General features: G+C 43.7%; 1 protein-coding gene across 2 annotated transcripts in view; it reads left to right on the top strand.

Moving 5' to 3' along the window:
- The window catches only part of si:ch211-1a19.3, a 32,047-nt gene that overhangs the window by 8,252 nt on the left and 786 nt on the right, over nt 1-23,009 (top strand). Inside the window, exons 1-4 of one of the 2 annotated variants that reach the window (XM_048253214.1) lie at nt 9,725-10,641; nt 13,000-13,096; nt 16,654-16,807; nt 18,368-18,510. In XM_048253214.1, coding sequence (XP_048109171.1) covers nt 10,318-10,641; nt 13,000-13,096; nt 16,654-16,807; nt 18,368-18,510 — 718 coding nt within the window. In that variant the 5' untranslated portion in view covers nt 9,725-10,317. Of the gene's footprint in view, nt 1-9,724; nt 10,642-12,999; nt 13,097-16,653; nt 16,808-18,367; nt 18,511-23,009 lie in introns of those variants that run through there. The other variant, XM_048253213.1, reaches the window with a different exon arrangement.

Raw genomic sequence — 23,009 nt, 5'->3', positions numbered from 1 at the left:
TCCGTCTCCCTGTCAAAACCTAAGACAAAGCCTGTTATACTAGAACATACAAACGTCAATCATGCCAACGTGGCAGGTGCCAACCAGTGTACAAAACCCGGCCCTGGCCAGATGGAGATACTAGCCCGAATAGGCAGACATGCTGTCTCCCTCGGCCCATGTTATCACTGATGTTCCTCGGATGTTCCTAAACATCGGCCTGTATGACCTTCCTGCTGGTACACAGGCCTAAGGCACAGTTATGTACAATAATATGGACTTCTCCCTGTTGTATACTACACACAGATGTAACATATGAACACATCAGAATACAGTAAGAATACCCCAGAATTCTACACAACACACACAAACACCACATTACAACACACACAAACACCACATTACAACACACAAACACCACATTACATACACACAAACACCACATAACAACACACACAAACACCACATTACAACACACACAAACACAACATTACAACACACACACCACATTAAAGGCCAACACACACACACCACATTACAACACACACACCACATTAAAGGCCAACACACAAACACCACATTACAACACACAAACACCACATTACAACACACACACACACCACATTAAAGGCCAACACACACACACCACATTACAACACACACACACCACATTAAAGGCCAACACACACACACCACATTACAACACACACACACCACATTAAAGGCCAACACACACACACCACATTAAAGGCACACACCACATTAAAGGCCAACACACACACACCACATTACAACACACAAACACCACATTAAAGGCCAACACACACACCACATTAAAGGCCAACACACACACACCACATTACAACACACACACACACACCACATTAAAGGCCAACACACACACACCACATTAAAGGCCAACACACAAACACCACATTACAACACACACACACCACATTAAAGGCCAACACACACACACCACATTACAACACACACACACCACCTTAAAGGCCAACACACAAACACCACATTACAACACACACACACCACATTAAAGGCCAAATCCTAACACCATAAGTCATTGGTTACTGCAACACACACACTCTAAACAAACACTCACACACCCTAAACAAACACACACACACACACACACACACACACACACACACACACACACACACACACACACTGTATTGGAGTGGGCTATTATTGCTGGCTTTAGTATATTTTAACCACTGAGTGAGCACCGGTCAGAATGCAGGCCATATATCTTCAAATCGCTTATTTATTCTTTCAGTCAAAGATGTGCACAATTGGCATGTGTGTGTGTGTGTCTGTGCGTGCATGTGTGAGTGTGTGTATGTGTGTGGTTCTGCAAACAAGCAGAAAGGCTTAAAACAGTTACACATACATAACCAGTTATTCTCACATTACAACACTGTGGCTTTAAAGGAATTATCCGGAGTAAAATGCACTTTAGATCTACGGATGATTGGGAGTACATACGTTGAGTTGACATCCAAATCATGTCATTCAGATGTGTTTTTAGAAAGTTCGATGTTACCGTTTTTAATCAAAGCTCATTAGCCTGTTAGTGACCAGGGCATGTCATTTCGCCGCTACAAAACGCTATTTTTATACCTCTTCTACAGTTCCAAACAACATCACACTTACGTGGTAGTGAGGAGAGGGTCCCTAAAGCCAAACCGAAGTATCCCGAGGTCTTTATGTGGTCGGATAGAGAGTCCAGAATGAATTTCATCAAGCCAGTACCTTTCGAAATGTTGCCATCTTTGCTGCCATCTTTAGGGGAATGTCGTAGAAGTCGATTGCCAAAGTGTGCTCTGGAAATTCACAATTTAAATCGCCGTTTAAAAAACAAAAAACATAGTCCAGTATTTCTTTTGAAATTGAAATGAAGTTGTATGGACTGGACTATGTTTTTTTTTTTTTTTTAAACGGCGACGAAATTGTGAATTTCCAGAGCACACTTGGCAATCGACTCCTACGGACTTTCCCCTAAAGATTTCCCCTAAATTGATCTAAAGTGCATTTTACTCCGGATAATTCCGTTAAGTATTCAACCTATTAAGCAGTAGCTAATTAAGCCATTAGCAACAGTTCAGTCATTAAAGAATCATCAACCGATTAAACATTAGCATTTAACAGCTAACACTAGCTACCAGCAAAGCAGTAGCAAGGCTAATGTGGACTAACAAGACAATATGACAAGTGAGAATGTCACTAAGGATCAGAAACTATTTCTTACCAAATTATAAACATCATCATAAGCATGTGTCCAATTATTAATTAATTAATTAACAAATGCACACACACACACACACACACACACACACACACACACGCACACAGGGTAACACCATAAGTCATGGGTTTGAATACATAACCTGATTCCTTTACAACCTATTTACTTACTGTGTCACATTAAATGCTATTTATTACCTTATATTACATCTAATATATTGTGAACACATTTTAAAAATTGTGAAGATAGTAAATATATATACAGTATATATGTATAATGGGTAAATGAGACCTAAAACAGCTCCAATAATTATTCAGTCCTTCCTTAATCCTTAAAACTTGTGTCTAGGTTGTCCATCTCTGAGGTGGTAGAGTAGTCGTGTGTGTGTGTGTGTCTGTGTGGTAGAGTAGTCATGTGTGTGTGTGTGTGTGTGTGTGTCTGTGTGGTAAAGTAGTCATGTGAGTGCGTGTGTGTGTGTGTGTCTGTGTGGTAGAGTAGTCATGTGAGTGTGTGTGTGTGTGTGTGTGTGTGTGTGTGCATTTGTTAATTAATTAATTAATTAATAATTGGACACATGCTTATGATGATGTTTATAATTTGGTAAGAAATGACACACTCTCTTATTGATTGTAAAGTGCCGACTCCCATTTTCTAACAGGAACAGTTTGGTTTTCTCTGTTGTATTTGTGGTTCTTTTCTCAGAGCTGGTTAAGACCACAAGGCTTCAGGCAGGCACTGTGTGTGTGTGTGTGTGTGTGTGTGTGTGTGTGTGTGTGTGTGTTATTGTGGGGGGGTATTTGTTGTATTTGTGGTTCTTTTATCAGGCCAACTGAGGGAGTTTTTTTACCCATGTTGCTTCATCCTGACTCCTGTGTGTGAAGGAGACCAAGCAGAGCAGATTGTGTTGGTGTGTTTTGATTTGGAACAGAAGAGCACTCTTTTTCTTTTCCTTTTAAACAGAAGAGCACTCTTTATTTTCTTTTCCTTTTAAACAGAAGAGCACTCTTTATTTTCTTTTTAAACCGAAGAGCACTCTTTCTGTTGTGTGTGTGTGTATGTGTCACTTGCTATTCATTTCTATACAAACCAAGACAGCGGATTCCTAAAGAAACGCAAGCACCCACACCATAAGTGTATCTAATTTAGCTATCTACCAAAAATGACTTTTTACCGTGACTCAAAGAGCTGTAAACAGTCTTGTAAGGCTGCGTATACAAATCTGCTTGGAGCTTCAGTGGAATTTTGAATTGCGACGGAATTCTCAGGCTAACCGTTGATGTGCCGTGAGAAAGGTTGGGAATAGGCACCCACCAGCCCAGCACTAACCTCTGAGCGCGGTAAACAAAATCAGATATTTCAGGCAGTAAAAGCCGCAGTAAGAACCAAACCAGATTTTGTTCAAATCTACACACCTATGGCTACTGAAAAATGTAAGGTTCATTTATCAAGTGTTATTCTGAAGTATTAAAAAACATTGTTGTTTTAGAATTTTCAAACAAAATGGGTGATAATTGGAGGTGTTACGATGTCTTTCCCCATCTGGTGAACATATCACAGACTTGTTGCTGGACGTCCTTCTCACCCTCTCAGAAATTAGCAGACTCCTGGTCAGGGTGGCAGACTCCTGGTTAGGGTGGCAGACTCTGGTTAGGGTGGCAGACTCCTGGCTAGGGTGACAGAGTCCTGGTTAGGGTGGCAGAAATGAGCAGACTCCTGGAATGTGTTGAATTTATTCAACACATTCACTTCCCTACACGTGGTGACAACACACTGGATCACTGCTACACACAGTTCAAGAACAGTTACAAAGCTAAGTCTCTACCAGCTTTTGGAAAATCAGATCATGCCGCTGTTTTCCTACTGCCTATGTACAAACAGAGAAGTCAGAGGGACCCCCCAGTGACGAAGGAGGTCAAGCGCTGGACTGACCAATCGGAAGCCAGGCTACAGGACGCCCTTAGCAACGTTGACTGGGAGAACTCTGCTGACATAAATGAGTTCACGGAAGTATCATTGAGTTACATCAATATGCTAACTGATTCCATCATCCCAACTGTAAAGATCCAAAGCTTCCCTAACCAGAAGCCATGGGTGGATAGAGAAGTGAGAACGGCATTAAAGACACGCACCATGACTTATAATGCTGGGCTTATTTCAGGGGATATGACGGATTACAAAGCAGGATCTTATAGTTTACGTAGAGCTATTAAAGATGCTAAGCGGTAGCTATAGAGACAAAGTTGAAGCTGATTTCTTGGAGGGTGATCCAGCACGCAGTGTGGAAAGGACTCGAACCATCACTGGCTTTGAAAGAAAGTCCCTCCCTATGATGAATGTGAGTAAAGCCCTCCCTGATGAACTTAATGCTTTTATGCTCGCTTTGACATGAAAAACACAGACTATCTTGCACTAGCTGCAGCATGTGAAGCAAATGAGGATGCACCTTTCTGTGTCTCTGAGGTCGATGTGAGCAATGCCTTTAGGAGGGTTAATTGTAGAAAAGCTGCTGGACCAGATGGAATTTCTAACAGGGTTTTGAAATCCCATGCTGCTCAGTTAGCTCCTGTGTTCACTTATATCTTTAACACATCATTGGCTCAAGAGACAGTTCCTACTTGCCTCAAGCAGTCTGTTATTGTTCCAGTACCGAAAAACAAAAGTCCATCATGTCTGAATGACTACCAGCCAGTAGCCCAGTGATGAAGTGTTTTGAGAAGCTTGTGAAAAATATTATCTGCTCATCCCTCCCTGCCTCCTTGACCCCCTCAATTTGCTTACAGAGCCAACAGGTCTACAGAGGATGCCATCTCAAACCTCATGCACACCACCTTAACTCACCTGGAGGAGGGGAATGGGAATTATGTGAGGATGCTGTTCATTGACTTTAGTTCAGCATTCAACACGATAGTACCTCTCACCTTGGTCACAAAGATGAAGGCCTTAGGACTGAACACCACCCTGTGTCACTGGATATTTGACTTCCTCACCAACCGTTCACAAGTGGTTAGAGTGGGGGGGTCTGACATCTGACTCATTAACCATCAGCATTGGTGCTCCCCAAGGCTGTGTTTTGAGTCCACTGCTGTACAACATCTACACACATGACTGCAAAGCCAACAGTAGTCATACCTCCATCATCAAGTTTGCAGATGACACAGTGATCTTGGGCCTGATTAGTAACAACAATGAACAGCTCTACTTGGATCAGGTTGATGAGGTGGCACAGTGGTGTCAATCTAACAGCTTGACACTGAATATCAATAAAACCAAGGAAATGGTAGTGGATTACAGAAGGAAGCAGCAGAACTACAGTTACACCCCACTAATGATCAGCGGGCAACCTGTAGAGAGAGTCACAAGTTTTAAATACCTTGGTGTCCACATTACTGAAGACTTAACATGGACTGTTAACACTCAATATGTTCTGAAGAAGTCCAGACAACGACTCTACTTCCTTCGTCAGCTAAGGAAATTCAAAGTTTCTACGATAGTACCTCTCACCTTGGTCACAAAGATGAAGGCCTTAGGACTGAACACCACCCTGTGTCACTGGATATTTGACTTCCTCACCAACCGTTCACAAGTGGTTAGAGTGGGGGGTCTGACATCTGACTCATTAACCATCAGCACTGGTGCTCCCCAAGGCTGTGTTTTGAGTCCACTGCTGTACAACATCTACACACATGACTGCAAAGCCAACAGTAGTCATCATCAAGTTTGCAGATGACACAGTGATCTTGGGCCTGATTAGTAACAACAATGAACAGCTCTACTTGGATCAGGTTGAAGAGGTGGCACAGTGGTCATGGACTGTTAACACTCAATATGTTCTGAAGAAGTCCAGACAATGACTCTACTTCCTTCGTCAGCTAAGGAAATTCAAAGTTTCTACATCCATCATGAAGGCCTTCTACACTTCAGCGGTTGAGAGTGTTCTAACTGGTAGCATCATCACCTGGTATGGGAACTCCACAGTTAGAGATTGTAGTATTCTGCAGAGAGTAGTGCGCTCAGCTGAAAGTACTATAAGAACTCAACTCCCAGCTCTACAAGATATTTATTCCAGAAGAGTACTCCTAAGAGCCCAAAAGATGTGTGTGTGTTTGTGTGTGTGTGTGTGTGAGTGTTTGTGTGTGTGTGTTCTGTTCATAGCTTCTTCCCGCCAGCAGAGGCTGCTCTTGAGCTGGAGTTTGTCCCATCCTCACATTGTACTGAAGAATTCCCTACACACACACAAACACACACACACACACAGACACACACACACACAGAGACACACACACACACACACTCTCTCTCTCTCTCTCTCTCTCTCTCTCTCTCTCTCTCTCTCTCTCTCTCTCTCTCTCTCTCTCTCTCTCTCTCTCTCACACACACATACACACACACACACACTCACACAGAAACAAACACACACACACACACACACACAGAGAAAGAAACACACACACACACACAGTCTCTCTCTCTCTCTCACACACACACACACACAGAAAGAAACACACACACACACTCTCTCTCTCTCACACACACATACACACAGAGGGAGTCAGCATGTTTCAGTGCTGGGGTAATCTTTCCCTTTGAAGAAGAAGGGAAACCTTGAATGCCTTGCCTCTTCACAGGCCACTTAAATCAGTATGAACACACTCCTCTCACCTCATTTGTTCTCTTTTAGTGTGTGTCTGAGTGTGTGTGTGTGTGTGTGTGTCTGTGTTCATTGTATGTGTCTGTCTGTCTGTGTTCAGTGTGTGTGTGTGTGTCTGTCTGTGTTCAGTGTGTGTGTGTGTCAGTCTGTGTTCCGTGTGTGTGTGTGCCTTTGTGTCTGTGGTCAGTGTGTGTGTGTGTGTGTGTGTGTATGTTACAATTCATCTTGACATTTTGCAGCAGTAGTCTTACCAAAGGGAAAGAAACCATACAGCATGCAGCTATTCACCATGCTGGATCTTCCATTTCTACACTATCCACCATGCAGGCTCTTCCATTTCTACACTATTCTCCATGCAGGCTCTTCCATTTCTACACTATTGTCCATTTCTACACTATCCACCATGCAGGCTCTTCCATTTCTACACTATTCACCATGCAGGCTCTTTTACATTTCTACATTACATTTCAAAACACATCGAGCTCAAAAGAACCTCCCATGTCAGAGTGTTATTATTGAACAAATGGATCTTTATGCTCAGAGAGGGACCAGAGAGGTTTAGGCAGAGACAGGAGTTCACAATGTGAGGCAGTGTTGCTTTAACACAGTGTTACTTTAACTCAGTGTTGCTTTTAACACAGTGTTGCTTTAACACACTGTTGCTTTAACTCAGTGTTGCTTTGACACAGCTCAACGTTGCTTAACACAGTGTTGCTTTAACACAGCTCAGTGTTGCTTTAGTGTAGGGTTAGGGTTGGGATATAAGGCCCAGTCTTTAGTGTAGGGTTAGGGTTGGGATATAAGGCCCAGTCTTGGGTGTAGGGTTGGGGTTGGGATATAAGGCCCAGTCTTTAGTGTAGGGTTAGGGTTGGGATATATCTTTAGTGTAGGGTTAGGGTTAGTCTTGGGTGTAGGGTTAGGGTTGGGATATAAGGCCCAGTCTTTAGTGTAGGGTTAGGGTTGGGATATAAGGCCCAGTCTTTAGTGTAGGGTTAGGGTTGGGATATAAGGCCCAGTCTTGGGTGTAGGGTTGGGGTTGGGATATAAGGCCCAGTCTTTAGTGTAGGGTTAGGGTTGGGATATAAGGCCCAGTCTTGGGTGTAGGGTTGGGGTTGGGATATAAGGCCCAGTCTTTAGTGTAGGGTTAGGGTTGGGATATATCTTTAGTGTAGGGTTAGGGTTAGTCTTGGGTGTAGGGTTAGGGTTGGGATATAAGGCCCAGTCTTTAGTGTAGGGTTAGGGTTGGGATATAAGGCCCAGTCTTTAGTGTAGGGTTGGGGTTCTATACTCTGGCAGATTCTGCTGCATTAGGAAGGAGTGGAGCGTCAAAACTTGCCACCTGAAAGCAGCAGAACAGGTGTGTGAGCCACAAGGCATTTTAAAGACGTGTGTTGACTGGAGTTAGCGATTCTGATTCCCAGGTCTCCAAATGGCTAAAGGAGTTAGCGAGTCTGATTCCCGGGTCTCCAAATGGCTAAAGGAGCCAGAACATTCTTTATGTCACTATCGTCATGATCCGCTAGCTGTTCGAAAACTCTTATGTACCTACACAGCCCTGACTCTGTAAACAGGAAGTAAACACATGGGTGCAGTGCACCTACACACATTACAAGGTGGCCGTTAGAGATGAAAAAGGTGGCAGTTAGAGATGAAAAAAAATAGCCCTAAATAAAGGACATTAATGTTTCAATTAGCCCTAAATGTCAGTACACACTGCATTTTAATGGTTTGCATTTCAACAGAGGTATTTTTGTCAGAGAAACACAAGATTGGCAGGCACCTGGGACTCTCAGTTGGCTGATCCAGAGATAAGAACATCATCATCATAAGAGGTGTAAGATGAGTCACTCAAGAGGAATGAGTTTGGTTAACCCACACTTCACCACTTCATCAAACCGATTCAGTCCAGCTGTGTCTCAAGATCCAAGTTCCTCTCAGCTGGGAAACGTATAGATGCAGCACATATACGTACAACACCTGCCCTTCCTGGCCCCTTCACACAGAGAGAAACCCCCTGTTGGGGCAGGAGAGATTTTTTACATGCCCATGCCACCATCCACAGGCAAAGGCTCGAGAGAAGTAGCGGTGGCATGCCAGTGGAAAAGTAGCGCAGGGTGGCACAGGGTGTGGACACAGGGTAGTGGCAGAGAGGCTTGGGCACTCAGCAGCGGGAGTGGCAGAAGCAAGCAGGCGGGCGGGGGGGGGGGTGGGCGTGCTGGCAGAGTTTCAGGAAAGACTGAGTCTCTGCTGCAGCGGCAGCTGTGGGCACTAGTGAAAGTGTTTAAAATAAGAAATAGTTGAGGAACCAAACAAGCATTCGGAGTGTTCTCTGGAAGAGCCGCCAGCGCCTCGGGCTCCTAGCTACCATGGCGACAGCCTCAGCACACGACAGCGTGTGGCACAGTGGATTGGGAAATAGAAAGAGAAACACTCAGTCTTTCACGGGAAAGAGTCGACACTTTCATTTTCTCCCCAGAGCAATCTGAGCAATCTGAGGACAAGAGTGGGAACCTGATCTCAGATCAGATCTCCCTATTCTCTCTCTCACTCCCTCTCTCTATTTTTCCCTTCTCCATCTCTCCATTCTCTCTCTCTCTCTCTATTCTCATTTTCTCTCTCTATTTCTCATTTTCCCTCTCTCTCTCTTTCTCATTCTCTCTCTCCCTCTCTTTCTCTCTCTCTCTGACTCACTCTTTCCCTCCTGCTGTGATTTTCCTTTCCAGTCTTTCTCTCTCTTCCCCCTGTCTCTGTCTCTCTTTCTTTCATCCCTTTCCTCTTTCTCAACCTTTCTAACTCTCACTCTTTCCCCTTTACTTTTCCACTGTTACTCTCTCTTTCCCCCTCTCTGTTGCCCTCCTCTCTCTCTCTCTCTCTCTTTGGGAGCATCAGGTTCAGCCCCCTGCCTGCATCAGTAGGGGTAGAGCCACACCCCTTTCCTGCCTGCCTCAAGCAGAGGTTTTTAGGGGAAGTCCACTCACAAAACGCTTCATTTCACACACACCGCATCGAGAGGCCACCACTGCGCTCACAAACCCTCTCTCTCACTCACTCACAGACACACAGAGACAGACACGCCTGCGTGGTCGTGTTTTCCTACACACACACACACTCGGTGTGGGACAAGAAGAAGCCCTCTGCCCGCTGAACTCCCAGTAGGATATTCTTAACCAGTGACCCAGCTCTGCAGCGTCCGACCCAAGCGGACCTGACCCAGCTCTTCAGCGTTCGACCCAAGTGGACCCGACCAAAGCGGACCGATCCAAGCGGACCTGACCCAGCTCTGCAGCGTCCGACCCAAGCGGACCCGACCCAAGCTGAACTGACCCAAACGGACCCGACCCAAGCGGACCCGACCCCCAGCCAGCCTTCCTGCCCCAGTGGACCCGCCCCAAGCCCCTTCCTGCCCTAGCACCAGGTCCGTAGGATGGCCAGCTCCAAATCGTCCCAGACGACCCGTAACGTGCTGATCGCCGTGCTGGCGCTCTGGTCCATCATCTCGCTCATCATCATCGTGGTGTGGGCCACCTCGCCGGACATGAAGGGGGCCAGCCAGTGCCGCCAGGAGCTGCAGACCCTCAACGAGAAGCTGGAGGGGGCCAAGGTGGTGTGGACCAAGGACCGCCGCGCCCTGGAGGCGCTGGTCAGACAGGGCTGGGAGAACCAGACGCTTCTGCAGGGGCAGATCGACGCCCACAAGGCGGCGCTCCGTCAGATCAACGTCTCCCTGGACGACTGCCGACAGCAGAATGTGAGTACGATTACGGAATCTGCTTGCCCTGGTGACACCTCTCCTGTCCCCAGTGACTTGCCCGGGGGGAAGCCTGGAGAACGAGTGTTTACTTTGAATGGCTCTGTCTGTGTGCGTTTTTGTGTCGGTTTAGAGCAGTGTGTTTAGACAGGTTTATTCCTGGTAGAGGGATGTGTTTGCCAGTTGCCTTGAACTCCATCCTGCGTTTGCCTCTCTGCCCGCACCCCTCCCTGCCCTCAGGTCATCAGACCCTGATTATCAGGTTCCGTGGGGAACCGCTGAGAGAACTCCCTGGTTCTATCTGGAGCTCTCAAACTGTTTCAGTTTCATACAGTTCCTGTTTCACAGAAAGTTAAATCCAAATTCCTTCAGGATAGCAAATCACTCAGAAGTACTTATTTAGGGTAGCACATAGATTTAGGTAGCCTGGGTGTTCCCATGCTGCCTTGCGCGCGATTTGATTCACGCTGCTAAGGCAGCCTGGAGACCATGGAGCAAATTTTCGCCTGAGATAGGGAACCAATCACAGAACAGGGGGGAAAGCAAGACGATGATGAGCTATAGACATCTGTGGCACCCAATAAACGGATCTGGGCATTTTTTTCAAATACGAGAAAATGAACGTTTGGTTCCCAGACCACGTCTCATTGAGAAGTGGTGGCGCTAGCCAGGCTAAGATTTAGGGCAAATATGGCATAGTTTTGGAGCAGCTCTAGGGGCAGATCTGATGTTGTTTTGGGGCAGATATGGCATAGTTTTGGAGCAGCTCTAGGGGCAGATCTGGTGTTGTTTTGGGGCAGATATGGCATAGTTTTGGGACTGGGCCAGAGGCATTACAGCCACATTTATTTCAGTGTCCTTTGATAAAGGCTCTGGCAAGTAGAGCAATTCCTGACAAATTCTAGTGCTTGTAGGTTTCCTTAAACTTGATACCTTATTAGAGATATGACATATGACACCTTATGACATATGACACCTTATTAGAGATATGACATATGACACCTTATTAGAGATATGACATATGACACATTATTAGAGATATGACACCTTATTAGATATATGTCTTATGACACCTTATTAGTGATATGAGATATGACATATTATTAGAGATATGACATATGACACCTTATTAGAGATATGACATATGATACCTTATTAGAGATATGATATGTCCTCCAATATTCCACTGCTTACCTCTCAGAACATGTTGACGGCAACTGATCAGTATCTAGTTTTAGAGTTTTGGAGGGGATTGTACCCAATCTGACACAGATAAGCAATATACTGTTAATAAGCAAATAAGCAACTATACTGTTCCTGACAAACAAGTCTGTTTGGAGCTCTCTCAATACCAGAGCCAACTATACGGTTGAACTTATCCCAGTGTGTTCTCCACTTAGCAGTGTGATATCATGTCCAGAGGCCTCCTGAGGCGATGGTCTCAGCAGGGTCACTTGTCTACTTACCCAACAATCAAGTGAACCGGAACGCAGTTCCAGGTGACCGCAGACAGCAGGCTCATGCAAATTCAGCTCAAATCAAACCCTGACAGTTATTCAAATCAGTGTGTCTATCCAGCAGCAGTGTGTGTGTGTGTGTGTGTCTGTGGGCGTGGAAGAGGCGCTCTCTTCCTGGAAACGCCAGAGTCTCGTAGTCCCGAGGCCTGCCTCACACACACACACACACACACACACACACACACACACACACACACACAGACACACACACACACACAGACCCCCACACACACACAACCATGTTCAAGGCTCGTCCTCTCACTCCTGAATTCTCACGATACACACTCTTGAATCAACATTGTATAAATGTGCCCTGTGAAGCATTAGGCTAAAAGAGTTATTTTCAAAGAGTGCTCACATGGCCATATCTGGAGGTGGCCAAGAACATGCCTGCACTCTCTCAGAACCAAGTATGCGATACGGGGCAGAGCAGGGCATGACTAGCCCGTCATACACACATACACAAACACACACACACATACTCACACTCACACACACACACACACACACACACACACACTCATACACACACACACACACACTCACACACACTCACACACACACACACATACTCACACACACACACACACACACTCACACACACACACACACACACATACTCACACACACACACACACACACTCACACACACACGCACAGGGGGCAATGCGAGGCATGACTAGCCCGTCGGCTGGCTGGCTGCAAACAGGCACTCCAGTCAGCTTTCTGACTTACCACACACACACACACACACACACACACACACACACGTCTTGGTATCCACGGTGTGTTTTGATGGTCATTCAATGACAGCATTGTGTTCTTTTGCCTCCTCTGGCAGGTCCTGTTAAGCAGGAACATTACGGTGCTGGAAACTCAGATTGAGATGCATGAGGCCATTGAGGCGAACCTCACCACGCTGCTCTCCCTGCAGAAAGGTAGGAAAATCTCCGTCAGAACGCACGCTCCTCTCTACTCCACTCTGCCGCCTGCTCATTGGCTACCAGCAGAGGAGGGCTCGCTCACTGCTGGTATTCTTAGATGCTTTCCTCCCATGTAACCATAGAAACCCTGCTGCCCAGAAAACAAACACAACAGGATTCATTTAAAAATGAGTTTACATTATGGATGTGAGTATGTGTGTGTGTGTGTGAGTATGTGTGCCTGTGTGTGAGTATGTGTGTGTGTGGATGGGGCTTGTAAATACTAAGCAACACTCTAATGTGAAGGCTATGTAACCTTTAGCTTCCGGATTGGTCCAAACTCTTAACAAAATACTTGCTTTCAAATGTAGGTGCTTGTTAATATACCTTCTCTGAAACAATCTACTCTGCCTGTCTTATCCTGATACAATATGTACTACATCTAATGTCTCTAAAAGAGGAAGCCTCAAATGAATTTCTCTCACTCATTAATTACTCTAACCCAGAAGGTATTCCTTCAGAAGTTCATCCTGAGAGAAGGATCTCTACAGAGCTGTGTTGCTGCTGTTAGATTCAGTGTAACATGAATATGTTATCCCACATTACCCCTCAGACTCAGGGTGAGATCTCAGAATCAGACTAAAGGCTTTAATAGTTTTGGTGAGATCTCAGAATCAGACTAAAGGCTTTTATAGTTAATATTAGTTTAATAGTTTAATAGTTAATAGTTTAAAGGCTTTTATAGTATATTTATAGTTTTGTCCAAGAATAGGGCCTTGGGTTCTTCTTTCCTTAAACCAAAGAACAGCATTGTCACCCTCTGAGTGAGTTCTGTTTCTCCTGCGCTGGTCCGAACACCATGTGCCCTTTATTATCAGCAGCCTCTAGTGAGCCTCTAAATTGCTTTCCTCACTCTGGCTACATCTTCAGCCTCTAATGAGCTTTCCTCACTCTGGCTACATCATCAGCCTCTAAATTGCTTTCCTCACTCTGGTTACATCATCAGCCTTTAAATTGCTTTCCTCACTCTGGCTACATCATCAGCCTCTAATGAGCTTTCCTCACTCTGGCTACATCAGTAGTCTTTAAATTGCTTTCCTCACTCTGGCTACATCTTCAGCCTCTAATGAGCTTTCCTCACTCTGGCTACATCATCAGCCTCTAATGAGCTTTCCTCACTCTGGCTACATCATCAGCCTCTAAATTGCTTTCCTCACTCTGGCTACATTATCAGTCTCTAATGAGCTTTCCTCACTCTGGCTACATCATCAGTCTCTAATGAGCTTTCCTCACTCTGGCTACATCATCAGCCTCTAAATTGCTTTCCTCACTCTGGCTACATTTTCACATTTAGCCGACAAGTGACTCATTGTTTGGCTGAACAGCTGATCCAGTAATGCCTGAGTCCCAAACGGGGATCACTGATCCTGGACATCACTTAATACATCTCACCTCAGTACTGCTGGAATTAGGGAACCTCAAAATCACATTTACCCCTGATCCACATTAAAACCTGATCCACATTAAAACCTGATCCCTGTCACAGTAAACCGTCATGGCCTTCATGGCGAATGTGCATTAAGCCTAGTCCTAGACTAAAAGCTTTTATCAGTGGAAAGGAAACTGGACCCAAGTGTGTGGAAACGTCAGTAACGTCACAGTAAGCCAATTCTCTTTAGTCCTGTCCACATTAAGTTGTGTAAATAGAAATACATTTGATGTGAAAACGATCTCCGTCTACATTATTGTTTTTGAATCGTCTTTCAGAAATGTTGCGTCTATAGAAAACTGAAACGCTATAGAAGTATTTTTTTTATAGTTTTTGAAAAGTGTAATTTTCAGCGTTGGAATCTGTTGTTTGAATGTGGACAGAAGGGGTAAACGGAGAAATAATCATACCTCCTATTTATATTTACATATACATACTAACACACACACACACACAAAAGAAACAATAGAGACTTAACGTCCTATTTATATTTACTGCATAATGTGGACTGGGCCTTCCTCAGAGAAGCTTAATCCCTAAAAGCTGACCTCCTCAGGCATAACAGCACTGCTGTCAGCTCCCATCCCAGCAGCCTGCACCTCCCACCCCTGCAGGCTGCGGCAGATCTCCAGAGTAGATGTGGAGTGGAACTTTGCCTGCTCCCTCCACATCCCTGCCCTTTGAGCGCTTTGAGGAAGTAGAGAGCCTCTGAAGCGTGCGATAGGAAAATCTCACGTGGCCAAAGCCAGAGGTGTCTCTGACAGGTGTTAACTAACCCAGGCCTCAGGCGGCATTCGTACCAACATATCTGAGATCCTCTGTCTAGCGTGGGATGACTATATTTCAGCTCCTCTGTCTAGCGTGGGATGACTATATTGTCTGCATTGTTTTGTATATTGTGTAGAATACCATTTGTGTTCAGAGACACCAACAGCCAGAGACAAACTCCTTCTGTGTACTTGGCATACTTGGTGATAGAACACCATTCTGATTGTAAGATCAGAGAGCAAAAGAAAAAGTATTTTAGAAGTGAGGGATATTGGTCAGCTAGGGATGTTGACTGGGATTATAGGGATGTTGACTGGGATTGTGAAAAATGAGATGTTAGTCGGGATTATAATCTACCGATGTTGGCTGAACATATTACCGTATGCCATTTAGGGGTTGGGCTATGGGTGTTTGATGTCAGCTGGGATTTGGTGCAATTAGTTAGTTAATGATGTTGGCTGTGAAGTGATTGTGGTCTTTAGATATTATCTGCCCACGTTAGCTGGGGATATCCTGAGAGAAGATCCTCTTCCCTGCACAGAACTGCGTTGCTATGGTTAATGGCTTGAGAATCTACTCCCCTGCACAGAACTGCGTTGCTATGGTTAATGGCTTGAGAATGATGAAAATGAGCCTGACCTGACTCAGACGCAGCTCCCAAAATAGCCGCAGCGCGTCATGGAGCCCTGTGCTGGACCACAGATTGATAAGGAATCCCAGACATTGCCTTATAAGTGGAGGCCTTTATTTTAATCTTCATACAGTCCTCAGACAAACACACTCAAAACATCTCAATGTTGCTGGCAGTAACCCAAGCTATGGCAAGTGAAGAGCATTCGGAGAGGCTAGTTATTATGTAGTTGGCCAACTCTCCTAGGAGTTTATTACTCTGGATTTGAAATGCTCTAAGCTGGGTTCTCTTTTCCATCTCCCCATGTTTATAGTCATGGGGGGATTTACATAAGCTGTGTTGCCTGCCTTTATGCTGGTCAGTAGGCTACAGATGGATATTATCAATACCACATTGCACTATCAAACTTCAAAAGATCTGTTTCATTGTGGGGTCTTTTTCATTTCAAAAGGTCTTTTTTGTTGGTGGGTCTGACCTGACCTACACTGGTGGTATGATCTGTGCTGATGGTCAGATCTGTTGATCTCTCTGCTGATGCGAGTGTTATGATGGTCAGATCTGTGCTGATGCGGTTCTGACTTGGAGTACTGTGTTCTGATTCTGTGTACTGATTCTGTGTTCTGTGTTCTGCTGTGTTCTGATTCTGTGTTCTGATTCTGTGTTCTGATTCTGATTCCGCTCCAGATGAGATCGAAGGGCTGCAGAGCAATCTGACCGAGAAGCTGCATGAGTTAGACTCCTGTGAGGCGCGGAGAGACGCTGCCGTGAGCCTGCAGACTGCCGCTGAGAAGACAGCAGCGGCTTGCAGGGCCAGCAAGATGTACCTGCAGTCGCAGCTGTAAGTCCGGCCGGCTACTTCCACTACTAACTAGCTAGATCCATCTCTGACCAGCTACACACACTTCCACTAGTTACATAAATTACTAGTTACTTCACTTCACATTAGTTACTTCACTTACTACTGCAGCAACAAACACTGCCACTCACATATCTAGTTAGCTACTTCCACTACTCACTAGCAACAAACACTGGCACTCACAAGACTAGCTAGCTACTTCCACAATCACTAGCAACAAACACTTCCTCTCACATGACTAGCTAGCTACTGTACTTCGACAACTCACTAGCAACAAACACTTCCACTCACATAGCTAACTAGCTACTTCCACAACTCACTAGCAACAAACACTTCCTCTCACATATCTAACTAGCTACTTCCACAACTCACTAGCAACAAACACTTCCACTCACATCACTAGCTACTTCCACAACTCACTAGCAACAAACTCTTCCACTCACATGACTAGCTACTTCCACAACTCACAAGCACCAAACCCTGCCACTCACATGACTAGCTAGCTAGATCACTTCCAGCAACAAACACTTCCTTTCACATGACTAGCTAGCTAGATCACTTCCAGCAACAAACACTTCCACTACTAACATACAGTTGCATCACTGTGTGACTAGATATGTCCAAATCAGTTGCATCATCACTGTGTGACTACTGTAGATATGACCAAATCTGATATTTAGTTACATCACTTGCAACCAAACGTTCTTCCCCATCAGAGATCACACACACACGCACACTGTGCTTAAGATAACCATTCATATTTAAAGCACTGAAATGTCTCTAACACATAAGCCTTGACTAACTCGAGTAGCTCACTAATTGAGTGAAGGTCTGGACTGAGGTAGCCCTCGAGTAGCTCACTAATTGAGAGTGAAGGTAGCTCACTAATTGAGTGAAGGTATATCTGGATTGAGGTAGACTGGGTGAACCCAGACGAACCTGATGGCGTCAATGTTGAACTATATGAACATGTATCTATCTGGAATTGAGTAAAGAAATGAATTTAAAACCTTTGCTTATAAGAAAGAAATATTTGATAAACTTCCAAATAGCTTTGTTAAGAACTCAATGTCGGCACTGGGGTCCAGGGGCCTTTATTCATATACCATTTAATATGTTATTCATATATCATTTCATGTGTGATTCATATAAACATATACCATTTAATGTTATTCATATACCATTTCATGTGTTATTCATATACCATTTAATATGTTATTCTTGACACTATGAGAATGTAAGACTCTTGGAGCTACAGCTACTGAAACCAAATTTGTTACAAAATGCTTCTCCCATAGTATAGTACATTTCTCTTGTTGTGTCTGATTGGCTCATGTTGGCATGTCGTTGGGTCTGATTGGCTCATGTTTTGCCATGTCGCTGGGTCTGATTGGCTCATGTTGTTGTGTCTGATTGGCTCATGTTGTTGTGTCTGATTGGCTCTTGTGTCGCCATGTCGTTGGGTCTGATTGGCTCATGTTGTTGCCATGTTGTTGGGTCTGATTGGCTCATGTGTTGCCGTGGTGTTGTGTCTGTTTGCAGTGTGAAGTGCCAGGCGGAGATCCAGAAAGAGGAGTCCAGCCAGCAGCAGCAGCCGCCCGGCTCAGGTGCATCCTCCCTGGGCTCCCACAGGTGGCATCTGGCCTGGGTCCTGCTGACCACAATCCTACTGGCCCTCACGTCATGTGAGTCTACTTCTGACACACACACACACACATACACACACACACACACACAACACACACAGACACACACACAACCACACACAGACACACACACACACACACACACACACACACACACACACACACACACACACACACACACACACAACACACACACACACACACACACACACACACACACACACACACACAACCACACACACACACACACAACCACACCACCGACACCACTACCACCACAAACTATCTGACCATTACATAATGACCACCACAACATCAGTATCACCAGGAGAGCAAATCGTCTCCTTAGAATTATAAGGTTCTGAGCAGTTCTGAGATAGAGTTCTATTGACAAGTTGAAGACTCTTTAGACATATTGGGTTCTATCGTGCGTCCCAGCGCAATTGACTTTGTATAGTCGCGCTTTTGTCTTTCCTATTTTGCAGTAAACGCATATTGGAATTTTCCCATCCACAGGTACATGTCTGTAAATTAGGGAATTCGATTGCGCCCACTGGGGCGGTTCAGCGAAAAGACGGGGCGTGTTCCGGTAAACGTTCACTGTTGATATTTTGCAGTTTCAGAAAACAATTCCGCCACAGACCAGGAACTCCCTGGTCTAAAGTCTGTGGCGCAAATGCAGATGCTATTTTAAGGGCGCATGCATGACCACAGGCCTGCATGAATGAATGCGTTGCACACCAATCTACAGACACCATCATTGTGCCAACCTTGTTGTAGCCCATCTGAAATAACTCTTACCTAAGCATTATAACCATTATTAAGGGTTTAAGCAGCATCATTGTGCCAACCTTGTTGTAGCCCATCTGAAATAACTCTTACCTAAGCATTATAACCATTATTAAGGTTTTAAGCAGCATCATTGTGCCTACCTTGTTGTAGCCCATCTGAAATAACTCTTACCTAAGCATTATAACCATTATTAAGGGTTTAAGCAGCATCATTGTGCCAACCTTGTTGTAGCCCATCTGAAATAACTCTTACCTAAGCATTATAACCATTATTAAGGGTTTTAAGCAGCATCATTGTGCCTACCTTGTTGTAGCCCATCTGAAATAACTCTTACCTAAGCATTATAACCATTATTCTGAAATAACTTTTAAGCAGCATCATTTTATGCCCCACCTTGTTGTAGCCCATCTGAAATAACTCTTACCTAAGCATTATAACCATTATTAAGGTTTTAAGCAGCATCATTGTGCCCACCTTGTTGTAGCCCATCTGAAATAACTCTTACCTAAGCATTATAACCATTATTAAGGTTTTAAGCAGCATCATTGTTGCCCACCTTGTTGTAGCCCATCTGAAATAACTCTTACCTAAGCATTATAACCATTATTAAGGTTTTAAGCAGCATCATTGCTACCTTGTTGTAGCCCATCTGAAATAACTCTTACCTAAGCATTATAACCATTATTAAGGTTTTAAGCAGCATCATTGCTACCTTGTAGTGTAGCCCATCTGAAATAACTCTTACCTAAGCATTATAACCATTATTAAGGTTTTAAGCAGCATCATTGCTACCTTGTTGTAGCCCATCTGAAATAACTCTTACCTAAGCATTATAACCATTATTAAGGTTTTAAGCAGCATCATTGCTACCTTGTTGTAGCCCATCTGAAATAACTCTTACCTAAGCAATATAACCATTATTAAGGTTTTAAGCAGCATCATTGCTACCTTGTTGTAGCCCATCTGAAATAACTCTTACCTAAGCATTATAACCATTATTAAGGTTTTAAGCAGCATCATTGCTACCTTGTTGTAGCCCATCTGAAATAACTCTTACCTAAGCATTATAACCATTATTAAGGTTTTAAGCAGCATCATTGCTACCTTGTTGTAGCCCATCTGAAATAACTCCTACCTAAGCATTATAACCATTATTAAGGTTTTAAGCAGCATCATTGTGCCCACCTTGTTGTAGCCCATCTGAAATAACTCTTACCTAAGCATTATAACCATTATTAAGGTTTTAAGCAGCATCATTGTGCCCACCTTGTTGTAGCCCATCTGAAATAACTCTTACCTAAGCATTATAACCATTATTAAGGTTTTAAGCAGCATCATTGTGCCCACCTTGTTGTAGCCCATCTGAAATAACTCTTACCTAAGCATTATAACCATTATTAAGGTTTTAAGCAGCATCATTGTGCCCACCTTGTTGTAGCCCATCTGAAATAACTCTTACCTAAGCATTATAACCATTATTAAGGTTTTAAGCAGCATCATTGCTACCTTGTAGTAGCCCATCTGAAATAACTCTTACCTAAGCATTATAACCATTATTAAGGTTTTAAGCAGCATCATTGCTACCTTGTTGTAGCCCATCTGAAATAACTCTTACCTAAGCATTATAACCATTATTAAGGTTTTAAGCAGCATCATTGCTACCTTGTTGTAGCCCATCTGAAATAACTCTTACCTAAGCAATATAACCATTATTAAGGTTTTAAGCAGCATCATTGCTACCTTGTTGTAGCCCATCTGAAATAACTCTTACCTAAGCATTATAACCATTATTAAGGTTTTAAAGCATCATTTGCTACCTTGTTGTAGCCCATCTGAAATAACTCTTACCTAAGCATTATAACCATTATTAAGGTTTTAAGCAGCATCATTGCTACCTTGTTGTAGCCCATCTGAAATAACTCTTACCTAAGCATTATAACCATTATTAAGGTTTTAAGCAGCATCATTGCTACCTTGTTGTAGTCCATCTGAAATAACTCTTACCTAAGCATTATAACCATTATTAAGGTTTTAAGCAGCATCATTGCCACCTTGTTGTAGTCCATCTGAAATAACTCTTACCTAAGCATTATAACCATTATTAAGGTTTTAAGCAGCATCATTGCTACCTTGTTGTAGCCCATCTGAAATAACTCTTACCTAAGCATTATAACCATTATTAAGGTTTTAAGCAGCATCATTGCTACCTTGTTGTAGCCCATCTGAAATAACTCTTACCTAAGCATTATAACCATTATTAAGGTTTTAAGCAGCATCATTGCTACCTTGTTGTAGCCCATCTGAAATAACTCTTACCTAAGCATTATAACCATTATTAAGGTTTTAAGCAGCATCATTGCTACCTTGTTGTAGCCCATCTGAAATAACTCCTACCTAAAATAATCATTATAACCATTATTAAGGTTTTAAGCAGCATCATTGCTACCTTGCTGTAGTCCATCTGAAATAACTCCTACCTAAGCATTATAACCATTATTAAGGTTTTAAGCAGCATCATTGCTACCTTGCTGTAGCCCATCTGAAATAACTCTTACCTAAGCATTATAACCATTATTAAGGTTTTAAGCAGCATCATTGCTACCTTGTTGTAGCCCATCTGAAATAACTCCTACCTAAGCATTATAACCATTATTAAGGTTTTAAGCAGCATCATTGCTACCTTCCAGGCTTTGTTATGTTCCCTCCATCCTCCTTATTTACAACAAACGTTTTATATCCATGATGCCTTGAAGTCTTGAGTTAGTGAATTAGCTAAAATCAGCTTTTATGTGCTGTTAACCAGCAACCATAGATAGTACAAGAAAGCAGCCAGTATGGCTACAATTTCTGTAGTTGCTGCATCCATTCATTGTTATTCTCTCTCCTGCTCAAACAAAAGTTGTGCGTGCATTAAGTTGATGATAACGTGTTTACAAACTCTACGTAACAGAAAATATTGTAAATAGCCTACTGTCATGCAGTTAATGGGATACTGTGCAGAGTTGAAAGTTTGGTCAACTTGGAAACTGTTTCTCGTTGTTGAGTTGCCTGATGGGAAGGAGCCCTTGCTTGGCCGCCTGTGCTGCGCAACGCACACTTCGCACCTCTCATCTATACAACGTAGTTCCCATTTCTGTAAACCATACATAATTTCAAAGACAAATATTACCACTTGAGGGAAATCAGTGTGGTGTCCATTAAGATGTGAAAAAATAGGCATAAATCTAGCGTACACATTTTCACAAATCACAGATGTGTTGATAACATAAATTAGGAAATATTAGAGGACTTAATGAGACGTGATGTTGAATTGCATGCCGATGCCATTTAACCCAAATGCCCCAGCGGCAGCACGGGAGAGTATGTTAGATTACATTGTACATTGCAAAAATCATGCATTCATAACCTCGTGATTCAGTGAGAGTGATCCCAAAACATCGGAAAGTATGTCTTTGTGACAATTCTGCATTACATTTTGTCAAGAGGAAAATCAATAGCTAACTGTTCCCAACTGAACAGTGATTATAGCGCCAGAACGCCCCTGGCTGCGCCTGGCAAATCCGCCATCGTAATAGCAATCAGCTATGGAACAAAGCGTGCCTGTTGTTAAAGGGAATGTGAGATGACGCCTCTGATTGGTTTATTGCACGTTACGCCCAAACCACACCCATGATTAATGTAGCTACTTCAGACCACCCCATTTTAGATTTGCGTCGGGTGCAACAGTCAATTACAGTATTCCGCCG

This window comes from Alosa alosa, chromosome 9 (genome assembly GCF_017589495.1).
Source record: "Alosa alosa isolate M-15738 ecotype Scorff River chromosome 9, AALO_Geno_1.1, whole genome shotgun sequence".
In the NCBI taxonomy this organism is placed as follows: domain Eukaryota; kingdom Metazoa; phylum Chordata; class Actinopteri; order Clupeiformes; family Clupeidae; genus Alosa; species Alosa alosa.
Note: the sequence above shows the minus strand (reverse complement) of the source record. Positions and strands in the feature narration are given on the sequence as shown.